This window comes from Heloderma suspectum, chromosome 2, assembly GCF_057233095.1.
Source record: "Heloderma suspectum isolate Gila_16-S chromosome 2, 16-S_ref, whole genome shotgun sequence".
In the NCBI taxonomy this organism is placed as follows: Eukaryota; Metazoa; Chordata; class Lepidosauria; order Squamata; family Helodermatidae; genus Heloderma; species Heloderma suspectum.
In genome coordinates this window covers 368,519,315-368,539,331 of record NC_139459.1, presented here as the reverse complement: position 1 = coordinate 368,539,331, position 20,017 = coordinate 368,519,315, and the positions used below count along the sequence as shown (strand labels likewise).

The window sequence follows — 20,017 nt, the reverse complement described above, 5'->3', positions numbered from 1 at the left end:
CCCCGGCCCCGCACAAATGAAAACCTTGAACTTCTTTGATTCTTCCATTCAAAGCCAAAGAAGATATCTGACAATGCAATCTTATACATGTCTACTCTGAAGTAAGCCCCACTGAGGACAATGGGACTTACTCCCAGGTAGCGGTGCATAGGATTACAGCTAGTTCTTCCCACCCCTGCCCCAGTTCAGTCTGTGCTGTTCAGAGAGGATCAGGAAGTTGGATCCTGAATTCACATTATGCTTGCCACTTTTCCAAATCCCCAACAGCTCCTGTGCTTTTATCAGCAGTCTCAGCATGCCTGTGAACACACACTTCACTGTGTGAGCCTGTTTCAGGCATAGAGATGTGTGATGGGGAAAGGTTCTCCAGTTTAATTGCTGTGTGTCAGTCTGTAGTTAAAAGCACTTAGGAGCAAAGGCAGTAAAACAAGAAAGAGACAATTAGAGTGCAAATGGTGGAAGATTCGGAACTAATACGATCGAACACAAGTAAGTATCCACTTGCGATCTTATTCTGTGGCGGTGATGGCGGCAAAGAAATCCTACTTCTCTGCCACCATTACATCTGCTCAGTGTTGTCCAGCAGAACACTTTCGTGTGGTTAAAGGCCTCTTGGGCATAGGCCTTATAACACAAGAACTTGAACCCTCAAAGGCCCGCTGTGAACAATTTGCCAGACACTTTGTAGATAAAATTGCTCGTATTCGTGCTGACTTGGATGCCGTTGCTTTGACAGAGTCTGATATGGACGGGGCTGGTGCACCATCTGGTCGTGTTATGGATACCTTTTAGCTTGTGCAACCTGAGGATGTGGACAAACTGCTTGGAGGACTGAGGCCTACTACTTCCCTTTAGATCCTTGCCCATCCTGGCTTGTGAAATCTGCCAGAGTTGGGCCAGATATCTGGACCTCTGAGGTGGTAAATGCCTCCTTGAGGGATGGCGAGGTCCCCACAGCTTTGAAAGCAGCTGTGGTGAGGCCCTTGCTGAAGAATCCGAATTTAGATTCTGTGGTTCCAGATAATTACCACCTTGTGTCAAATTTGCCATTCTTGGGCAAGGTGCTAGAGCATGTGGTGGCCTCAATCCCAAGCCGTTTTGGCTGAAACTGATTATTTAGGCCCATTCCAGTCAGGTTTCAGGCCTGGTTATGGGACAGAAACAGCCTTGGTCGCCCTGGTTGATGACTTATGCCAGGGAATGGATGGGGGGAGTTCAACCGTGTAGGTTCTTCTAGACCTCTCAGTGGCTTTCGATACCATCGATCATGGTAACCTTCTGGATCCTTTATCTGGATTGGGCTTGGGAGGCACAGTTTTAAAGTGGTTCCGGTCCTTTCTGGAGGAGCGGTCTCAGAAGGTAGTGCTGGGGGACTTCGGTTCCACCCCATGACTATTAGCCTGTGGGGTGCTGCAAGACTCTGTCTTGTCCCCCATGCTTTTTAACATCTACATGAAACTGCTGGGGGAAGTCATCAGGAGGTTTGGGCTGAAATGTCATCAGTATGCGGATGATACTCAGCAAAGCTCTCATTTCCATCTGCACATCCCAGGGAGGCTGGAACTCTTGAACCAGTGTCTGGAGACTGTTTTGGGATGGATGAGGGTGGACAAGCTGAAACTTAATCCAGACAAGACAGAGGTACTGTGGGTTGGGAAACCAACTACTTCGGATGGAGGTTTACAACTGGTCGTAGATGGGGTTGCACTCCCCCTGAAAGACCAAGTGCGCAGTCTGGGAGTCCTCCTGGACTCTGAGCTAATTGGGGAAGCCCAGGTGGCTGTTGTGTCCAGGAGCGCTTTTTACCCCCTTTTAAAGCCATCTAAATTGGCGGCTATCACTGCACCTTTTGGCAGTGAATGCCGTAGTTTGACTCTGCGCCGTGTGAAGAAGGCCTCCCTTTTATCTGCCCTGAATCTCCCACCAGTCAGCTTCATGGGGTGACCCCTTTGGGTTCTAGTATTTTGAGAGAGGGAGAAAATCTTCTCCCTACCCACATTCTCCACACCATGCATAATTTTGTAGACCCCTATCATGTCTCTCCTCCCCCTCCTGTTTCCGGCAACGTTTAGCCAGCTGCTTCCAGGAAGGCCTCAACCAGGGGCATCAATGTGATCCCTCTTCCTCACCCAGGGAGACGCTGCCTCCAAACACGGAGCTTCCAGGTAGCAGTTACGGTGAATAGCTGCGGATAAACCTGTCCCTCAGCCTCAGGCACGTGTCCAAACCTCGTGGTTTTTAACAATCTTTTCAGCTACTTGCCATTGCCATGTGCTGTGTGGTAGTAAATTCTATTATGCTTTATTAATTAATGTAATCTATTAAATGCCCCATAAAATAAGGCATTTAACAAAATAAGGCATTTTACAATTTAAGATGTAATAATAATAATAACAACAAATAAAACTGCAATAAAATCAACAATCTAAAACTAATAAATGTGCCAACACAGCATAAAATACAATACCAGGTATAGGTCAAACCACATTGCAGGGACTAAAATAATACAGTTAATTATGCGTTGCATGATACTTTTCTTTTTTCGGTGTATCCTGAGCCTGCCGTCAGTCAGCTTCTCTTTTGTTAGAGAGGGAGAAAAATGTCCCTCAGTACCAGTATACGATAATACCTATTCAGGTAGCACATTTCTATCCTGTCTGTCTTCCATCATGGAACTCACAGAGGTTCCCGCATCCAGGCACAGACCAGCCCCAGATCTGCTTGCCTTCAGCAAGGTGACTCCAGCATATGCCTTCAGACCATGCTATGACATAAGTGTTAGACACAGGGCCGGCCCTACCATTCAGCAGAGTAAGCCTGCCGCCTCAGGACTGAGGCAGCGGTGATGTCAGCAGCCCTCTTGCTATTCTCCCTGAGCCCCCTAAGCTAGTCTGCTGCCCTCAGGTATGGTGTCCTATTGGCAGTGTTGAAGTCAGATTTAACAGCCAATCCAGCTGGAAGTGGAATGGCCCAGGGAGGTGGAATCTTGTCCACCTCAGGCAGCAAAATATTTTGGGCCAGTCTTGTTTCCCACATGCTGGTGGGAAAGTTTCACATCTGACTTTTGCACAAACAACCACCGGGGTCGCAGTACAAATAGCACATGGGTTTGAACGTTCTTAGAAATGTAGACACATCTAGCTGAATTAGTACAGATTTTGAGGGGTCCTGGGAGGGACCGATAGTCTCTTTGGTTGCCCACCTTACAGGATCGTTGTAATTAGAGTGGGGGAGATCTTGGTTGAAATCCCCACACAACCATGAAGCCCAATGGGTGATCTTGGACCACTCTCTGACCTGGTTGACATGATCACCGCAGCCCACTGTGGCTTATTTAAGCCACAGTGGTTTGTGTCCCCTCAGCTAGTCTGCCCTGTTCCCCTAAGCTAGTCTGCTGCCCTCAGGTATGATGGAGGTATTCAAGCCTCACCCGACAGGGGTGGGTTGTGCAAGGATTAAACAGCCCTCATATAGCCCTAAAACAGGCTATGAATTACGCAAGGATTGTTTAACCCACATACAACCCACCCCCTCCGGGTTTGGTTGACATGACAGGCTGCGCTTGTGGCCCGAATATTTAAAATGGCTGCCCACCTGTGTCACAGTTCACCGTGGCTTTAATAAGCCACGGTGGGCTGTTCGATTGTGCAAACCAGCCCACTGTCACGCTGCCTAACCTGAGAGGGTTGTTTTGTAGTAAGGTGAGGAAGAGAATGATGTTGTTGTGTGACATTAACGTTGTTGCTTTTAATGCTGTTTTTCAGGCAAGGCCCCCCCAACCCAGTGTGTGTATATGTGTGTGTGTGTGTATATACATATATTAAAATATATATTAAAAATGACATGACAATAATACAAACTAAAGAAACAAAAGATGGTAACAATATTGACTATAAAAAATTGGGCATCCAGCAGAGATAACGAAAGTCAAGGAAAAGGAACAAAAAAGGAAAGAATAAATTATGTCTGTGTTGCTCTAAGTACCGAAGAATACCTATTGTCCTAAGAAGCAGCGGATAAGGATGGAATAAATAATATGTAAATTCTAAGATTAATTAATTAAAACATTCTTTAAAATGTCTGGATTTCAGGGCTCATCTACACCCTGCTGAGTAAAACAACTTGGCTTTATCCCCCACTAAACATTTTCTTCTCGACAATGATTGTACCTTTCTTTATGTTCTCTGGTGTTCTGTTCTGTCTTTCTCTTTCCTGCAGGGACCAATCCTGCTCACCTTTCAGGAATTCCACTGGGGGACACTCTTGGAGAAAGGCCAGGCAAAATGTTGTAGGGTCTGCCACTTGAACTGACTTGTTGGTAGCCACAGAGCAAAAAATACCCATCAAGGTTCAACGCAGGAGGGTCACCAAATCTCCCATTCTAAAGCAGAAAGCAGAGATCCAAAATTCAAAATGGAGGAGAGGTTAGAAGCCACAGGGAAAGTCCCACACGTCATTAAGGGGACGTGCTTGAAGGAACTGCCTAGGCGGGCAGCACCTCAAAACGGTAAACAGCAACCCAGTGCCAGTTTGCCACAGCAGTGGATGGCCCAATGTCAAGAGTTCTTGAAGGCATTGGATTGCCATTGGTCAGGATGGGGAAGCCCACCGCTGTCAAAACTTGAGCCTTGGGACGACACCAAGGCCTTTCTGGCATCTTTTGAGCAAGTGGCAGAAGCCTGCCAATGGCCTTTAGAAGAGTGGGTGGCCCGGCTCCTGCCAGCACTGAGTGGGGAAGCCAAGCAGGCCTTTAGCAGCTTAGAAGCTAGAGACAGGGAGGACTATGGGAAAGTGAAGGCCGCCATCTTTCAAGGAGAAGCCAGCCGCATGGAGACGCTGCGCCAGCACTTCAGGCAATTCCGCTACCAGGAGGTCGAGGACCCACGGAGGATTTATGGACAGCTCCGGGAGCTTTGCCACCAGTGGCTGAAGCCGGAGAGGCACACCAAGGAGCAGATCCTGGAGCTGCTGATCCTGGAGCAGTTCCTGGCCATCTTGCCCGAGGAAATCCAGAGTAGGATCAGGTTGTGGGACCCGGAGACCGGCACCCAAATGGTGGCAGACGAGTTTCTCATAAGTCCCCAGGAGGCCAAGACTTGGGAATGGCAGGTGAGATTTTAAGTATTTTGTCCCCAGGGATTACCTTCACCAGGGCAGGGGAGATGAGGCAGAGCACCTGACCCACAGCTGCCCAATATGAACTTCTACAAATACCTGCATCATTTAACCAAGAAGGCAAGAAACCGAGAGCTGTTTCCTGCCCCAACGAGTCTTCTGGGCCACTGTCCTTCTCCAGTGTCACTCAATGTATTTGGTTTGATCCATCTGCCCCCACCCAGAGGGAGCAATCCCATGGCCCCTTGAGAGCATCTGGGGGGCCATAGCCCTCCGACTTTGGACTCAGGAGTCCGAACTTCCCGCCCCCTCCTGCTCGCAGCCGACGTGGAGAGAACTGTGCCAGCTGCAGTTGGTCAGAAAAGCAACCTCAGAGAAGAGGAAAAGGGGGCGGTTCTGTGGGCAGGGAGGGGAGGGGACTGGGGGAGCGGGGATCCATGCTATCCCCAACCCTCCCCAGCCTCCTCCCTCCCCCTCTGCGGAGCGCTGTCTAGACAGGCAAAAACACCCATCTAGCAGATACGCAAAGCGGGAGAAGCACGGAGGCAAAGGCGGCCTCCGTGTTCCTCCCACTCTGCATAGGATGCCTATCAGCCTCTGAGTTTGGTGGCGGATGGGCATCCGGATGGGATTACAGAAGCTCAAGAGAGGGGAATGATAATTTGGCCCCAAACAGGCACTTCATTCCCCAGCTCCTAAACATTGTTAGGAGATCAGGAGTGCCCTGGGAGGTCTTGGGCGCCTCTCTTCTGCCTTCACAGGCACACAATTCCCCTCCCTCCCTCCCTCCCTCCCTCCCTCCCTTTTTTCGGAGCTCATCACAGAATTTTATTTCTGGAAGGACCTGTGGGGTTCATCCAGCGCAACCCCCTGCTCAAAGCAATAATCTTGCAACGACAGCAGTGATAGGCAACCCAGTGCCCTCCCAATGCTTTGGACTATGAATCCCATAATCCCTGACCATTGGCCAGGCTGTCTGGGGCTGATGGGAGTTGTAGTCCAAAACACCTGGAGGGGCACCAGGTGGCCTATCCCTGCATGACAGCATCCCTGATAGATAGCCATCCAGCCTTCTCATCGAGGAGATTTTCCCAAAGTTCATTCGTTCATTCACTCATTTATTGCCTTTCTATCCTGCCCAATAGCCGAAGCTCTCTGGGAGGCTTACAAAGATTAAAAACCTTAAAAATACATTGTACATAGTATAAAAACCATCTACATGCAAACATATGAACAAGCAGCACACACCCAGACACACATTTATCTAAACAATCAACAATAAGAAGAATCCAGGACCTGATAAAACCTCATCATATGCTGCCAAACGCCCGAGAGAAGAGGAAGGTCTTAACCTGGTGCGGAAAAAATAACAATGTTGGCACCATGCGGGCCTCGTTGGGGAGATAATTCCATAATTGAGGGGCCACCACTGAGAAGCCCTTTCCCTTGTTGCCATCTTCTGAGCCTTCCTTGGAGCAGGTACCTGGAGGAGGGCCTTAGTTGATGAACGTAGCCATGCCCAGGAGAGGCATGAATCTCCCTTCCTATAGCTTAAGCCCCTTAGATCTAATCCTCCCTTCTGGGACAGCAGTACACTGATGCTGTAAAGCAAGGGTGGGCAAGTGTGGGAGGTCATTTTTGGGGCCCCCCCGGATTCCCGCCCCGCAGCCGGCTGTACTCTGTGAGGTATTGGGCAGTCCACGGGCAGCACGGTTGTTTTTAATCCCCCAAAATCAGGGTTTCGGAGTGCTAAAAGGGTTAAATTTAGCACACACACCCCAACCAATTTCTGCTACCACCGAATTGAGGCCACACTGGGGGGGGCAGTGTGTGCCACATGCGTTTGGTGGTCCGTGTGTTGCCCACCCCAGCTCTAAAGCCCTGTGATGCTCCGTTTCTGTCTTCTGTCTCTCTTCTGAGTAGGATCTTCACTGCTCTTTTCAGGTGCCGTTGGAGGAAGCGTCCGTGAGTCCTTCAGAAGGAGAGGGGGCACTTCAGAGGGAAATCTATCCAGAAGCCAAGGAGAAAGCTGATGGGGATCTGTGTTTACTAGGTGAGGAGTCATTGGCCCAGCATGCTGGACTTCAGAAACTCCTCGGATTCCTTGGAAGCTTATCAGGGGGTTCTTAGTTAGAAGATCAGTAATGGCCAAAAAGCTTTCCCTATTCCTGCCAGTCTTCCCCTGCCATGCACAGCCAGTGGGGGTGATGGGGGTGGGGGTGCTCTGAACTCACATGAGGCAATGGTGAAGCCGAATAAGCTTGGCTGGCTTTCTGCATGGAGTGTGTGCTTCCCAGAATCCTCTGCAACTTTCTAATATTTTCTGGCAAAACCTGTTATGTAACCAACATCTGCTGCAGGCTGAGTTAGGAGCCCTGCCAGCAAGCTGTATAAAACCCATGTTAATAAAGCTGTTGATGTACCCACATCTGTTGTAGGCCTGGGTTAGGAGCCCTGCCAAAGAGCTGTATATAACCCATGTTAACGAACTTCATATGGTACCAACACCTGCTGTAGGCCTGAGTTAGCAGTCTTGTGAGAGAGGTGTCTATAACCCATTTTAATAAAACAAGTATGGTATAAGATTTAGGGGAACCTCCCTCATAGGCCACTGGCTGTTCTGATTTCTGCTTACCTTGCTTGCTTATTGAATTCAATAATGAGTGTTTGTGGGCAATACAAGCCAGTATGGTGTAGCAATTAAGTCAGTTGACCCACAGGAAAAATCAGTTGGAGGGTCACAGCCAATAGTGGGTGGAGCCAGAGGCAATAATGGGTGGAGTTTGCAGGATTTCTCTTTCTCCCTGTGCCACTCCATCCCTTTTCTACCTCTCGTGCACACAGCGGAACAGGAAGCGATTCCCAGAGGAGCAGTCTGGAGAGCAAGGTGACACTAGGGCTGCATGAAATTAGACCATGGACCAAATGGGTCACATGTTCCCCACTGAGGGGCAGCGGCTACAGAGTGGATGGGGAACCTCTCTCAGCCTGAGGGCCAAATTCCATTTTGAATTCTGTTACTGGTAGAATTCTGTTACATTTAGAATGGGAAAAACCCCATGGAAAAACAGGAAAAACAGCAAATGATCAGCGGTCCAGGGGGAAGGGTGTGGCCAGGGAAAGGGGGCATGGCCATCTGGGGAATCCCAGATGGATCAGATTGGGACCACAGGAGGCAGTGGAGGCTGGTGGCTCAATGTCAGTGGGGTGGTAAATCTGCTCCAGGTTTCAGTCGGAACTCTATAGGAGCTGGATAGCTCCTTTAGAGTTCTGACTGAAACCCGGAGCAGATTCACCACCCCACTGGCATCGAGCCACCAGCCTCACTGCCAGGGGGGCCAGATTTGGCCCATGGGACTAAGATTTCCCACACCTGGGCTAGAGTGTTGGGCTTGGACTGGGAAAGCCCAGGTTCAAATCCCAGTGACTTTGGGCCAGTCACTATCTCTCGGCCTAATCTACCTCACAGGGCTGTTTTGAAGACGAAAGGGAAGATGGGCCACATATGTCACCCTGAGCTCCTTGGGGGATGGTGAGGTGACGATAATATGATATGAGAGTGAATTAACTGTTTATTGCCCTCCTTCCCTGGTCCAGATGGTATTGAGAAGAGGATGATTTTGTAAGAAGAGACATTTTTGGATATCAAAGTGATATTTTGTGTTTATGGGACAGGGGATCAGTTTTGTGGATGAATATAGATCATTAATCCTTCTCCTGAAATCTCCTCCTCCCTCCTTCACAGCCAATAGAATAATGTCCCCAAGTCATCCCAGTTTGGTGCCTCCTCCTGAAGAAATGGCTGAAGCTGGGCTTACTGAGGTACGTAAGGTTCTGGTGGAGGCTGTTCAGTACAGTTATGATGCACAGCTCTGGAATCTGTTTAAAACACAGAACACTGGAGTGAAAGAGAGAGTTCCAAAGATTCAGGGAAACCACTGAAAAGGCCCTGTATCTAGTAACTGCCAGTCGGATGTATCTTGACCATGGGCCTGTGAGCAGGGCCTCAGAGGTCAGTCTTAAGATCCAGGCAGGCTTATATGGGTGCAGCTGGTCATTCAAATTACTTACTCCCAAACCATTTATCCCACCTTTCTGCCTCAAATAGAGGCACTCAAGGCTACTTTGAGATCATCAGCTCTATGTAATGTATCTGTGGAATAAAAAATTTCTCTATCAAGATTCAGTCAAAGAAGAGGAAAGAAGAGAGAGCAAGGGTAACACAGGGTGAAACCGTCACCAAAATTACATGACGGTTATTATCATTCCCTCCATTTCTGATGTCCAGAGGTGAGTGCCGATGCTTATGTAGTTAAAATGGCAACACCCGTACAAAAAAGTGGGGTATTAGCAGATTTAGGGAAATCCTGAGGTTTGCAGAAATACAAAAAAACCCACAAAACTTTGGAAAAGAAAACCTAAGGGGAGGAAACCCCCCAAACAGCCCAATAAAGACTGAGTATGCTCAGCCACAAAATTCTGACTGACTGTTGTGGGGAGAGGGAGTGGAACGGAGTGTCATGGAGGAGGGCTGGCTGACTCACTGGAACAGTGAACAGGAGCACTTCCACGCTACAACATTTTGTTGCATATCCCATTTGTTCAGCACAATAGGTAAACCTTAATTTTAATTTTCTTTATTTAGTACAGGGGTGGGGAACCTCTTTTAGTCTGAGGGCCAAATTCAGCTTTGGAGAAGCTCTCAGGGGCCACATTTCAGTGGTGGGCAGGGCTGCAGGCAAGAGGGCGAGGCCAAAGGGATGGAGCAAAAAATACCAGCATATTCTAGCTTAAAGGTGCAATCCTATGCATGTTTAGACAGGAAAAGGGGCTACAACACCCAGCATACCCCAGCCATTCAGCCCCTGGGCTTGAGGTTCCCAATCCATGATGTATTATATTTAAAACTGGGTCCAGATAACAAGATCTGTATGGGGGGGGGGGCGTGTTTTACTGTTTCAGGGGAATGTAAATTTGAACGACGTGACTGTATCTTTGGACAACGCCGAGTGGGCTGTGTTAAACCGCATGCAAGGAACTATGCATTGGGAAGTCATGCAGGAGAACTCCGAGGATATCAGCTCTTTGGGTAAGTATGTTATTTGAGCCTTTAGGAGTCGAGAGTCTATTCAGTAGGATAGTTGGTTTATTTGTGGAAAAATACATTTCACCTAGCACAGAGATTTTCCTCCTGGGTGAAACTGGCTTTCCTTCCAAGTAATACGCATGACAGGCAGCCGAAGAAGTTCATCGTGTTTGGTTGGAATCACTGTCAATATATTTCCTAAATACTGATGGAGCTTGAACGTGTTTATGGATGAGAGCCATCTCACATACAGGGAGCATGCCTTCTGACAATTAGTGGAAGTTTTTTTCTTCTTGTTGTCATTAAAGTTATTTCTAGGCTTGTCACCTGATTAAAATAATCTGAGGCAGGGATTTCATACCACCTTCCCTGGGGAAGTTGAATTCAACCCATTGAATTCAGTGGGATTTACTTTTGAGTAAATGTCTATAGGATTGCACAGTTAGTCAAGGAATCACAGGAGATTATTTGATTAATTAATTGATTATATTTGCATATAAGAGGAAGAATAGTTCTGGGGGAAAAATAAGAACATACTTTATCTTGAGATGATGCACACATGTGTGAAAGTAGAAGAGGTATTCCCCCTACTTTCACACCGAAGGAATGCCTCTTATTTAAGATGGCAATTATTTGAGATGATGCACACCTTTGTCAATGTAGAAGAAGTATTCCCCCTACTCTCACACAGAAGGAATGCCTCTTATTTAAGATGGCAGTTATTATTATTACTACAAATTAATTTAATTTAATGTATTTATTTATTATGGGCAGTATCCTACTGTGCCCAGGGGAAAGGTCAGCGGAGTTCCCAAAAGGGAGCTCTGCTGACCTGTCCCAATCTGGAAATAAGCATTTCTGCCGGTTCCCGGGTTCATTTTTGGAACTGCCAGTGCCCCATTGCATGAACAATCGCTCCTACTGGTGCGGGAGCACAGCAGGACAATAAGATGCTCCCCAAAATTGTTCATCCACCCAATAACAGAAGTTAGCTGAGCAGATCCTCCAAGGGCAGTTTTTAAAATCTGCTATCTAATCGATTAAGAGTGCAATCCTATGCGTGTTTAGACATTAAAAAGTCCTACAATTTCCAGCATGCCCCAGCCAGTCATGCTGGCTGGGGCATGCTGGGAGTTGTAGGATTTTTTTCTGTCTAAACACACATAGGATTGCACCTTAATTGACTGGACGTTGCAGCCCTAATTAAGAAAATGTATTCCCTACATTTTGGTTTTTTTTTAAAACACCTCTGGTGAGGTTTTACCATGTAGAATCACAGAATTCTAGAGTAGGATGGGACTAAACACGTCTAAACACGCCTACAAGTGCACCCTAAATAAACAAGTCTGTGCCATCTTCTGCCTTGGCAGCCCTTCGGATATGTTTAATGTGGCAACTCTACTTACATGCCTAGGATTGAGCTGTAAATATGTTTCAAGTCAATTGCTTGATCAGTTTATCCATTATTAGCTAGACAGTTCATCAAGAGAGAAAAAGAAATCAGCGACGCCTTAATCCTACATCCTAATAGTGATCTCAGTTCTCTGAACATGAATCCTTATGGAGCCAAAATGGCACCATCCATGTGTAAATACAAAAAACGTTCAGGAAAAAAAAAAACCTTTAAGCGGGAAACCCCAGTGAGGACTGAACATGCTCAGTGGGTGGGCATGGAATACTGGGTGACTGTTGCAGAGGGGGGAAAACTAAGAAAACCGGAGTCAGGGTCGGGAAAGAGGGAATGGAATGGAATATCTTTGAAGAGGGCATGGCTGGCTGGGTGAAACTCAGACCAGGGTCACTCTATACTGCAACATATTGTTGCAGAACCCACTTGTTAAAGTTCTGTTACCATTTCATCTTAAACCTCCCCCCTGCCAGCCTCAAATGTTGCCATTAATGCTGTTAACATTGTTGTTGGTTTCATTGTTGGCTTTTATTGTTTTCACTGTTTTTATTTTTTATCACTTTTAATATTTTAACTGCTTTAATGTATTTTATTGCTGTAAGCCAGCTTGGGAGGGCTTCTGCCTTAAAAGGTGGCCAAGAAATATATTAATTAATTAATTAATTAATTAATGTGGGGTTAGGTTGGAATCCATCAATATTCTTTGCCCCCAAAAGTTCCATCAGTGCCTCTTTCCTCCTGATTCCCTGTTTCTTTCTTTCTCTCCTACACTTAAGGAGGATTTGTGATTCCTAAACCTGAGGCTATATCCCAGATGGAGCAAGGAGAAATGGTTTTCATCCAGGATTCTGAGGATGGTAAAGCATTTCCAGGCAACATATCCAGTATGGGGGGCTTTCTGGGGTGGGGTGGGGGTTACAAAGGGGTGTACGCCAGGCCAGGGACCCATGCAAGCTGGCATACATGGCTCTCTCCCCCTCTCCCTCCTATCCCCACAACAACCCTGAGAGGTAGGCAGCATGCTGTCAGTGTGGAAAACCACCTGCCCCTTATTGCCCCTGTTTTCTCATGTGCCGCTGCCCTGGGTGCTGATTGGGAGGGAAAGGCTCACTGAGTTGGCCACACCCAGATGGGTGCTTCCTTCAGACCTGGTGAACTATGCAGCAGAAGGAGGGGTAGTGCAGACTGTACCATTTCTGACTGCTGATAGGGGAATACCATATTAGAATGGCCCTCTGTGTCAAACAGACAGCCTTCCTGCAGGAAGAAAACCTGAAAGAGAAGTTCCCTAGCCCACTATGCTGGTTTTCTAAGCTATTTTATTATTATTATTATTATTATTATTATTATTATTATTCCCAATCACTTTACTTTCAAGGAGCTCAAGGTGGCATACATACAAGGTTCTCTCCCCTTCCCTATCCTATCCTCACAAGAACCCTGTGAGGTAGGGCAGCTGAGGGATAATGATTGGTCAACGACATCTTCACAGCTTCATGGCTGAAGGGGTTTTGAACCTGAGTTTCCCTAGTCCTAGTCCGACACTCTAACTACTGTATCACACTATCTCTCTTTTTAACATAGGGGAGCATTTTTAAAAAATGGCATCCCCCTTTCCCCCCCACCCCCATCTGAAGTAGTGTAGTTCATTCTGCTGCATGCGTTAGGCCTCCTCCTACATGGGAGGCAGCTGAAGGGTCTGGCATGGCTGGGCCAAGACCAAATGGTGCCACCCAAATTCATTCAACTTTTGAATACCTCGTTCTTTAAAACTGGGTTTGTAGCCCATTTCATGACTTTGATGTATGATCTCCACACAAATCGTGTGGCCATAGGTGACAAATCCGCGTGCTAGGTCCTGTAAATCTCTATTTGTTCATGTCATTGCTTTTTACTTGGGGTTGAATCCAGGATCCGCCTTCCACAAGAGGAAGGGCTCTGGTGGCAGAAGATCCCTCCACCCAATTTTAAGGGATCCCCTCCTCCTCACACCACAACTCATCGCATTGAGCAGGGCCCTGCTGACTTTCTGTGTGACATTTTCAGGGCGCTGGAGGGGCTGCTGTGCGAACAGTGAGGGGAGGAAAACTCCATTTCTGCCAGCAGAGTTGATCCAGCTGAAATCTGGATCTGCCCCTATTTATTTATTTAAAATATTTATTGGCAGCCTTTCAGGGCAGGGGCCCTGCCAAGGCGGCATACAACAATAAAACACATAATTAAAACCATAATATTTGTTTCAACTTTGAGCGTTGAATAGACAGCCCATGAGAGGCATCCCCCAAGACTGCTGCCTGAGGCCGGGGTTGCCAGCCCTTAAAACCAGACCTGGGGGTCTAAGTCATTGGGCTGGTTCGCACAAGCAAAATAAGCCACCGTGGCTTACTTTAAATCTTGGCGCATGCGGGGCGTCATTTCCATCATCACCGCCCAGGCATGGCTTGTCGCGTTGTCGGAACTCAGGCAGCATGACTTGCTGGTGTGGGGAACGACCAATAACTAGGGATGTCAGAGAATTTCGCCATGAATCTCGGGGAGGCCGAATGCCAGCGCATTCGGCCCCCCAAAATTGTTGGCGAAACGGTCTCCCCCCCCCGCCCCCTCCCTGGGACGGGACTTACCTTGGGCGAATCCTCCTGGCAGCGGTGGCTCCAGCAGTGGTTCGGCGGCTGCGGCGGCCGGTCTTCCGACCGGCTGCCACCACCGCCATTTCCAGTAAAACAACAACAACAAAATTGTAAAGATGTACGTAGCCTATCACGGCTAGATTTTTAAAAAATACCGTGATAGGCTACGCAAATGTTTATGTAGCCTATCACGGCTGAGTAAAACAAAAAACAAAAAACCGCGCGTACGCAAATGGCGGCGCCCATGGGCGCCGCCATTTGCATTCCTTATTTTGGCATGTCTAGTCTACGTAAACATTTACGTAGACTATGGCGAAAATAAGGGGAACGCAAATAGCGTAGCGTCTGTGCTATTTGCGTTCCCCTTATTTTCGCCGTAGTCTACGTAAATGTTTACGTAGACTAGACGTGCCAAAATAAGGAATGCAAATGGCGGCGCCCACGGGCGCCGCCATTTGCGTACGTGCGTTTGTGTGGGTTTTTTTACTCAGCCGTGATAGACTACGTAAACATTTACGTAGCCTATCACGGCTGACTGCAGGGACACAAACGGCGGCGGCTATGGCCGCCGCCATTTGCAGCTCGGCCGGCCAGGATTCGGGGGTGGAGGGACAGAGCGCCTCCCCCCCCGGCCAGAATTTCGGGGGGAGGGACGAAGCGCCTCCCCCCCACCGCGAATCAAATTTCGTTACAGGTAAGTGACTTTCGTACATCCCTACCAATAACCCATGGGTTTTTTCCCTTCCAACAGCCCATGCCGCCTGGGTATGGACAACATGACAAGCTGCACATGTGCGGTGATTATGGAAATTGCGCCGTGCACGCACCAAGGCTTAAATAAGCCACGGTGGCTTAAAAAAGCCGTTGTGGCTCATTTTGATCATACAAACCACGTCAGTCCCTCTATGTCTGCTCAGGCTGTGCCATTGATTATATAGCCAAAACAACAACACGCGCGCGAACACACACACACACACACACACACACACACACAACATGGAGGCACCAGCAGGCTTGGGGGACCCCAGGTTTTTCAGAAGTACCAAAAAAAAAAAACCCTTTAGAGAAAAAAGAACCTAAAAGGAAGAAATCCCTCTCAAAGAGCCCAATGTGGCCTGAGCGTGCTCAGTAGCCACAGTCTACTGACTGTGGGGGTGAGAGGAAAGTAACAAGAGATGGGAGGGGGAATAGATTGGAGTATCACAGAGGCAGATGTGGGTGACTGACTGGAACAAAGAACAGGGCAGGACCGCTTTACACTGCAACATTTTGTTACAGATCCCGCTTGTCTAGTAGATGTCCAATTCATATAATTTCCCCCACCCCCTCTGGTGTCCCCCAGTGGTCAGGAGGGTTTGCTCTTCTCTTTCTCCTTTTTCCTCTGTCAGTCTGACACAGAGAATATATCTAGATTCTCTCTCTCTGTCTCTCTCTCCTCTCTCTCTCTCTCTGCCTGCAGGTGATGAGGAGCCCCTTAAAATCAAGAAGGAAGATTCTCAGCAAGGAAATCAAGAACCAGAGGAAATATACAGCATGTCACTGGAAATATCCCAAGGGAAGGCTTCTTTGGTGGCTGAGATTCATGAACAAAGATGCGAATCTGACAGGCAACAGGGGAAGAAGCCAATGGAGGGATGGAATGAATGCACGGAGATTGCAGAAAGCCACACGGCAATTAAAGACACTGCCAGGCACACACGGGTGAATAGGTTTTTGCACTCCAAGGGTGGGAAATGGTACCGATGCAAATCGGGACTGGTTGCAAATCAGCTTGTTCATTCTGGAGTGACCCCTTACGAATGCCTCGTGTGTGGGAAACGCTTCCAGAAAAAGAATTACCTTGCCAAACATCAGAGAATCCATGTGAGACCCAAAGTATATCAATGCTCTGAGTGCGGGGAGAGCTTCAACTGGAGAGAAGGCTTCATTAGACACAGAGGAACGCACACGGGAGAGAAACCGCATGAATGTTCTCAGTGCGGGAAATGCTTCAGCCAGAGGGAGAGCTTGATTAGGCACGAGAAAATCCACACGGGAAAGAAGCCGTACGAGTGCCCCGAGTGTGGAAAAAAATTCTGCCGGAGGGATTCGTTGGTGAGACATCAGAAGATCCATACGGGAGAGAAGCCTTACGAATGCCACGAGTGTGGAAAGAGCTTCAATCAAAAAGAGGTCCTGCTCAGACATCAGAGAATTCACACGGGAGAGAAGCCATACGAATGCCACGAGTGCGGGGAAAACTTCACCCAGCGAGCCATACTGAACAGACATGAGAAAATCCACATGGGGGGAAAGGCCTTATTAATATCGTGAGAGTTATTGCTGCACTCTCTCTTTCTAAAAGAGATGCTGCCCTTTGTGTATTGCAGCCTTCCCCAACCTAGGGCCCTCCAGAAGTTTTGGACTACAACTCCCATCAGCCCAGCCAGCATGGGCAATGGTCAGGAATTCTGGGAGTTGTCGTCCAGAACATCTGGAGGGCACCAGGTTGGGTAAGGCTGGTGTATTGTGTTTGAAATGGATACAACCCTTTTGTAAACCCAAACAATGGTCATGTTCTCAGCAACAATGTTCAGAGGCCGAGCTCAAGAGCTGATCCTAATTTTGCTTCCCAAATTTTATAGACTCTCAGAGAAGACACACTCAGTGGGACTCCCTTCCTGTAGAAAAGGTGGGTCATGTAAGCAGGGAATTCTCCATTTCCCCTTCCAGGGAGCGTCTGTAATTCCATGGCAAGGGGACACATGCTGTCTGTGAATAAGATCCCAGGTTCAATCCCTGCCATTAGGAGGTAGCAACTGGCTTTGTAGGTTCAAACAAAGTGAGAAATCGCAAAGGAGATGAGATGTGGGGCAGCATAGGGGGCAATAGCCCTACTTTGCAGGGCTATCCTGAGGAGTATCATTAGATCGCGTATTATTATTGGGGCTCCAGCAAATACCTGTACTCACCATCCACTGAAGCCAACACTGTCCAACTCCTGACTGCATACTTGTTGCCAGCTGGTAAGCATTTTTTATTCATAAAGTTTGCAATTCCACACTCAGCAATACTGCTAAAATCCCACCTACTCCCAACGGGGCTGAAGCAGCGATACGACATGCAAGATTTCACCTAGAAACATTTTTTAAGTTTGTTGTTCTGTTTCTTATATCTATTCCTTCTCATATTCTGTTTGATAATTGACTAATATTATTGTATGGGGGTGTGTGTGAGAGTGTGTGGGCCTGTGTTTTAATTCTTGTTTTTATTTTCACTTAAATTTTTAAATTGTGCTGGTTTTTACACTTTTTCTATGTGGCTTTGAGAAGTTTTGGAAAAGGAGAAAACACGCCTGCTAAGACTTTTATAAATAAACAAATAAACGTTCTTGACCTGACTAGCGCCCTTTGTAGGGTCAATAGGGCATCTTTGATTTTGCTAGCAATACTTCGCTATGAGATTCGGAAGACAATTTGACTTTGTCATTTGCAGAAATGTATATAAATTCAGTAACATATTAGAAGGTGGAGGGAGAACCATCTGGGCATGTTGAAGAACTTTTTGCCCCCAACCCAAAATGCAGTAAACCCCACAACAGGATCGAAACACAAGAATGGGCAAAACAAGCAAACGGTCGACATTTAAGAACAACTTGCAAATGACATTAACTTCTTCACCCCAGTAGTCAGAGAGCAGACTAATGCTGAGAAACTCAGATCATTGTGAAAGCACCTTACATTTTGGTTCACATGTGCTCTGCCCCTTTAATTTCTTTTTGCTTTGTGGCTCTCCGCTCAATGGCTCACAGTTAAACGTGCAAACAAACTCCACAGAATAGTGCTTTTGACATAATAGGAACTGTTTGTGGCATTCCATCTGTGGCTGTTGACACATGCACAAGCCATCACTTGAATCTGCAGTCATCAAGTGATGAAGAAGGATGTATGAACCACTTCCGATAGAAGAATAGACTTGGAGAGGGGTCAAGTAGGCCATCTAGTTAAAAAAAAACCTCACCCACGAGAAATGGAGAAGTAAGGTATCCCAGCCTTTGACTCAAGAGATCCAGCAAGGGTTTGCTCACCAACCATCTAAGTCATTGGTTCCATTATTTAATTCTTCTTACCTTCAAGACATTTCTCCTAATGTTCAAGCAAAAGCTCCCCTCCTGTAATTTAAGTTCCTTAGACTTAGTCCTGCCCCCCTGGGGCAGCAGAAAACAAATCTTTGCCCTCTTTGCTATCTCTGACAGTAGCACTTCAGGTCTTTGAAGAGGGCTGTCATGTCCCCATTCTGTCTTCTCTTCCCTAGGCTAAATATATCCTGTCCCCACAGGACTTGTTTTCCATACCACTGAGCACCTTAGTTGTCTTCCTATAACCCTTTCCAATTTGTTTACATCTAGCATTACGGTACTTCTCATGACTTGGAAACAATAATTCTACAGTTAGAGATCGGGTGGAGCAGTAGCACGTCCATAATTTTTAGCAAAAGTCATCTTTATTTAGTCAGTTCTGGAGTTACAGCCAACCTGAAGATGTGAAATTAATAAAATAAAAAAAATGTATGAACCCCTGCCTTAGAGGTGCCATTTAGGACCCCTGCTGCATTTCAGTTCATGATTGTTCCTTGAAAAACTGCCTCTTTTTGCACCTAGCAACAAACCATCAAGATGGCCAACACTACAAGAAAATGAAAACACAGTAATTGTAATAAGTGGGGATGAAAACACTGGCGGGCGGAACAATGCTATAAGATGTCCTCTCCCCAGATAATGCTGCTCTGATGCTGTTAAATGGGGCCGCAGTGATCGTGGGAGGGAGGAAATAGTGTATTCTATTTCCTCCCTCCCATGTGGGCTACCTAGCAACTAGGGCCAGCTAGCGCGTAATGTTTCTGTGGCTAGGGTGCAGGACTTTACCTCACCTAGGCCTCTGGGCGGTCTGTGGGCCTTGTCTTCCTTGTGAGTTGGAGAGTGATAAAGGTATGGGGGAGCACAAGGCAGGTTATGAGAAATGCCTTCTCTCCATCTATAGATGTCCAGCTGGCTGGGTTCTGTCATAAGCAACAGAACAGGCCTACGTTGTGGGTTGCTCTCTTCCTTTAGCCCTCTTCACACATTCTTTGGAACACATGAGGATTAAAACGGGACATGGCCGTGCCCCCTCATATGTGCCAACCTAGGGACTGGCCTCTGAAGGGCTGTCCCATCCAAACCCAGTTTAAAGACCTCATGGGGACTGTTATCCATCTACAGCACATGAACAGGCAGTCACACGTCACCTGGTCACTTCCATGGTATGATGAGATATACTATTTAAATTATAATTTTGCATCTATACATATAAATCAGCATATGCAGATTTTATGCAGATTAGCATCATATTTTTTGGGCAATTCACCCTATCCCCAACCCCCTCATATCCCCAGCCTTTCTGTGCTGAGTGGCAAGATCTGCAGAGGAGTTCTACAAGTGTTAACTTGAACAAGAATTGTTGACGGACTTATGATAAGCGCATGTGTCTGTTTTACATGTGTGTGTCTTGCAGGGGGGCAGGTTGGGTATGTATGTGTGTGTTTTCTCTGAGTATCACCAGTTTGCATTCTGTAAAACAGGTATTTTGTTGGGCTTCATGGGGGCAAATCTGTGATCTGGCACTTCTGCCTTGTACCCAGGTTCTTGTGCAACAGACTTGTCTTTTAGCCTCACCAGTTTGCCTTCTGTGAAATGGAAATTATATGGTTGACCGCAGCCACCATGGCAGCCATTTTGTGAATGGGCATGCCCCATCCCCCATG

At 47.2% G+C, this 20,017-nt stretch overlaps 1 protein-coding gene across 2 annotated transcripts in view; it reads left to right on the top strand.

Moving 5' to 3' along the window:
- Positions 1-17,839, top strand: part of LOC146355962 (uncharacterized) — a 29,891-nt gene extending 12,052 nt beyond the window's left edge. For both annotated transcript variants that reach the window (XM_084830832.1, XM_084830831.1), the window contains 6 exons: positions 4,219-5,109; positions 7,060-7,168; positions 8,861-8,937; positions 10,078-10,204; positions 12,386-12,466; positions 15,696-17,839. In XM_084830832.1, the coding sequence (XP_084686958.1) occupies positions 4,414-5,109; positions 7,060-7,168; positions 8,861-8,937; positions 10,078-10,204; positions 12,386-12,466; positions 15,696-16,549 (1,944 nt within the window). In that variant the 5' untranslated portion in view covers positions 4,219-4,413 and the 3' untranslated portion in view covers positions 16,550-17,839. The remainder of the gene's footprint in view (positions 1-4,218; positions 5,110-7,059; positions 7,169-8,860; positions 8,938-10,077; positions 10,205-12,385; positions 12,467-15,695) is intronic.
- Positions 17,840-20,017: the final 2,178 nt, after the last annotated feature.